Here is a 4,330-nt window from a genome sequence, read left to right on the forward strand (position 1 = left end):
TGGTAATCATCCATTTTCACAGTGCAAATGTCACTAAATATGAGTTTTTTGGATTATAACCTTTGTACTAAAATGCCACTAGATATGATGATCTAACTTACGGTTTTCATTGTCTCTCTCCCCAGGCTGACCTCCGTAGCCTGCAGCAGTCCTGTCACTGTTGGCCCTGGAGCCGTCACCGCAAGGCCAAATACCGAACCGCTGCCATGCGGTGGCGACTCGGCGACCACAATGTGCACGACGCCACCGCTAACTTCTACGCCACCCGCACCCTCAATCGTCACCACGTGCACAGCAAACCGACCGCTGAGACAGACACGCGCCATTCGATGTGGAGGAACGGACACGCCCACTCCCGGAGCGCTCCCACTTTTGACACTTCCGGCTTGAGTAAGAATGACTATGATGGAGAGAGTCATCTCCCCTTGAAGGCTTCGGCTCAAGCTAGGAGACAGAATGGAGATACAAAGAAGGACAATAGCACAGGGGATGACGTCAGAGGAGGTCGGAATATTTTCATATCGGGAAAAAGGCGTCATTATCAGCCCTGTGTGCATCGAGACTCCAGACCTGGTTCCAGTGAAGAGAACGGATTTCTGTTGGTGGGGAATTCGAATAACCGTAATGATATTGTCCGATCTTCTGGAAAATCAGGTTGTGGGCATTCAGGTGTTTTTTACGACGGCTCGGACCACGTGGTTCTCAAAGATAGCTACAGAAAAATCAACGGCGTCTGATTTGGAACGAAGTCAGAGACATTTGTAGATTTTTTAAGAAAACGGCCCATAAAAAATCACAGACCATATCATTGTCGAACCCGGTTGTCACGTTCAGGATAGAAAGTTGTCGGGAATCACTCATGAGCAAAGGACAGTAAAGGTTTAACTGATCACTGAACTCATTTTATTTTCAAAAGCCGTGACCAATATCTGGGGTGTAAACAAAATACGTGACTCAATTCCCTGGCTGGAGATTATATTTTATAGTAATCTCGTCCTGTTTTTTCTGAGATGCGATACTCCATTCAGTCAAGATCGGACCTTACAGGCGCGGTCAAAACAGCTCGCTTGGTAAATGTTCTAAACTGTGTTTATTGAGGCGTAGTTTTGGAGGCTGTGGTTGGGTTTCTTTTCGTGCTTGCATCCCGCAACAGTCTTGTTGGCACTTTATCGTGTCTTTGGAAAAGTAACATAAAAAACTATTAGTAAAACACTTTTCAAAAAGGTACGTTTATTCAAAGGGCTGAGGCCTCTGAGTTTGACGTCCAGTCACGTGAGACTTGAAAACTTCCCAATGACTCAGTGATTGATGAAGGATATGGATATAGTTTTGGGTTAAGGTTGAGGGTATGCGAGTAGTTTGTTTAATGATGATGCAAGGGAATCGTATCCTTTTCTCAACGAATAATCAAATCGCTTCTTACTCTCTTCATGAAAGAGTGTGTTTCAACTCCACCTTATCCTGCAGTTTTCAACCATTCAGGAACCACATAATATTTGGCAACCATCTGTATTCCTCAATATTCCCAGACTGTCCGATTTGACAAATTGTCCTCCCGTCTTTTTGTCTACTTGCCTCTTATTCTCCCTCGTGGTACTTCACCCTAAAGAATTGTCTTAGCATGCCCATAAAATTATTGTGATCGTGAAATTACCCACCGTTTTTCACTGAGATTAGTGGTCGCACTGTGTTGCTTAAATCGGTTTCTTACTTTTTCTAAAGCGGCTTGGCGTTTGCAGAAGATGTAGATCTTGGTCAGTGGGTTATAGAATTGCGTAGAAGCGAACAATATCACTTTAAGGTTAGTTTATAGCTTCTCAAATCTTATCTTGGACACGGCAGGGAATTGGAAATTCTAACCTAATAACGGAAAACATGTATATTTACACCACAAAAGATCTTTTACTTCCTTATCTTCAGGGGTTGTTGAGATGAAATAAAGTTCTAGAATAGGCTTGACACTGAAACAATTAAGGGAGACTGATCTCTTAAACTGGGTAGAGACATAAATGATCAGTGACGGCCTTTGTGACTTAATGCTGTGGCACTATATGCTTCTGTCCTTTCTGTTGTCATAATTTACTGGTGTCTACTGTGTAGTGGTCAGAATCTTTGCCTTGTATTCAGGAGAAGTGAGTTCTAGTCCCAAGAGAGAATGAATGTTACATATGGATTGTGTCCATCTTTCCGATGGGATGATGTACCACACTCAGCCAAGGTGACCCAAATGAGCTTCCTTTCAAAAAGATGTGGAAGTGTGAGATGGCTGTGTAAAACACTTGCAAATAATTTTGTTATATTCTAAAGTGAACATAACATGTGTTGCCTTGGTCTTGTTGTTACCTTTCTGATATTTTGATTATTGTCCATTTTATCAAACATTTGATTATTCATTACTGGAATATTTGAAATGCCGTACTGAAATGTTTAATGTGATAGAGTTTGTAAACAAGGTATTTGTGACGTAATGCTATGCTCTATCTACCTCAAACTCCCACCCTCTCGCCTTATGGATGTATACTGTGTGACATCTATTATATGTGTAATTGTTTGTTTGTGTTCATTCCTACTAGGTAAAAATAAGTGCTTCAATGTGAGCTTCTATGATACGTTTATTTACTTTTAAAACTTATTTTGACTCGGTAGGAAAAACGTGCTTCAACGTGGGATCCACCGTGTGTAGCTGCCTGTTATTCTTTTTATAGACATGGCCTTCACAACACAGACCCCCACAAATGAAGAGGACAGTAGATACTGTAAGTGCGTGAAAAGATGAAACCGCCTCGCCTTAGAGGTTGTGTTTTGTGAGAAGCACCCCCATCAGAGGGTGAATTGAGCCCAGTAAAGGGTAACCTCATAGATCATATTTATATTGCCCAACCCCATCGACGCGGCATTCTCTTGTTCTGGTGAATGACAAAGTATCTGTGACTACATTTTTTAAACCTTCTAAAGGGGTTATTTCAAACGTATTGCTCAAAGTACGGTGTCCCGTACAATTCAGTCCTAACTCTTGATGCAGAAATGAAGCAATATGTTTGAAGGAACAAAAGGGGCAACAGCACCAGGGCTCCTGCCAATCACTCACTTTTATTTTGTTTTAATCAAAGAAAGGAAATTCAGCAAAGCGGGTGTAGCACTTGAAAAAGAAAATTCATCTAGAAAATATTTTACACCTTCGACGGTTTATATCAAACCGTCTTTTCAGAACAATGTAAATAAAGGGGTCATGGCAGCGTGTTGTTGTAAGGGGGGGGGTGGGGATTCGTTGATAAGATAAGAAAGTTTTTGAAAAACACAACTTGTTGATTTACTTATTTCTGTATCATTGTACTCTCACGTTACTTGTCAATGCAATATAATTGTTGTTACCGAGTAAAATGGTTATGTTTGTGTTTAAAATGATTGTCAGATCATCATCAAGATCATTATCATCATCATGATCATCATCATGATCATCATATTCATGATCATCATCATCATCATGATCATCATCATCATCATCATCATCATCATCATCATCATCATCATCATCATCATCATCATCCTCAACATCACCATCATCCTCATCGTCACCATCATCAATGGCGTCGTCATGGTAGTGGTTGTCAACATCACGTGAACAAAAGCAAAACTTCTTCTATCAAGTCAAAGCGAACAAGCTTTTTTTAAAAATTTGGACAGAAATGTATTGTCAAACAACACTTAAATAGTGCATAGTTGAGACATAGCTGGGCAAGCGGACAGATGCACAGCAAGACTAAAAAAGATAGAAAAATAGACATGTTGACTAGCAAAAAGCATAAACCTGTCAGAAAAATAAACAAATTGCCATTTATTGAAAATTCACCCCAAAAGATAAACTGACACGGAAGTGTTATGCAGAGACCGCTTTACGAATAACTAAAGATCTTAGTTAAATGTACATATAAAAAATGTAATAACATATCATTCTAAAAAGATATGAAAGTGTTACTGTTAAATGAATCATGTGTGCATTGTTACGGAACCTTAAACTGTGCACACGCCAGCTGTCGTTTGGGTGAAAGGGTTATCTGTTATAACTCATGTAAATAATACCATTGCACTTTAAGTTGTGTCACTGAAAGCAATAGAGAAAATGGGAACTGTTTGGTATCACTTTGGTGTTCGTCTGCACTGTGATTCGACTGAAAAATAAAATTTGAACACGTATCTTTTCAACTGGGGATTTTTATTACTTTTGTTTGTTTGTGGAACCTCATCCCACCCCGATTAATCTCGCACATTATTCTTCCTCTTTCAGTTTTCCTACACATGTGTTAACATTTGTCCCCCCCCCTGTCTCTCT

The 4,330-nt window shown here is 40.0% G+C and overlaps 1 protein-coding gene across 1 annotated transcript in view; it reads left to right on the top strand.

Annotated features, from left to right (window-relative positions):
- LOC101863948 (QRFP-like peptide receptor) overlaps positions 1–4,203 on the top strand; it is a 63,177-nt gene extending 58,974 nt beyond the window's left edge. The window contains exon 3 of the mRNA XM_005090210.3: positions 126–4,203. Within this exon, the coding sequence (XP_005090267.1) occupies positions 126–737 (612 nt within the window). The 3' untranslated portion in view covers positions 738–4,203. The remainder of the gene's footprint in view (positions 1–125) is intronic.
- Positions 4,204–4,330: the final 127 nt, after the last annotated feature.

The sequence above is a fragment of the Aplysia californica genome, unplaced genomic scaffold, assembly GCF_000002075.1.
Source record: "Aplysia californica isolate F4 #8 unplaced genomic scaffold, AplCal3.0 scaffold00014, whole genome shotgun sequence".
NCBI classification, from domain to species: domain Eukaryota; kingdom Metazoa; phylum Mollusca; class Gastropoda; order Aplysiida; family Aplysiidae; genus Aplysia; species Aplysia californica.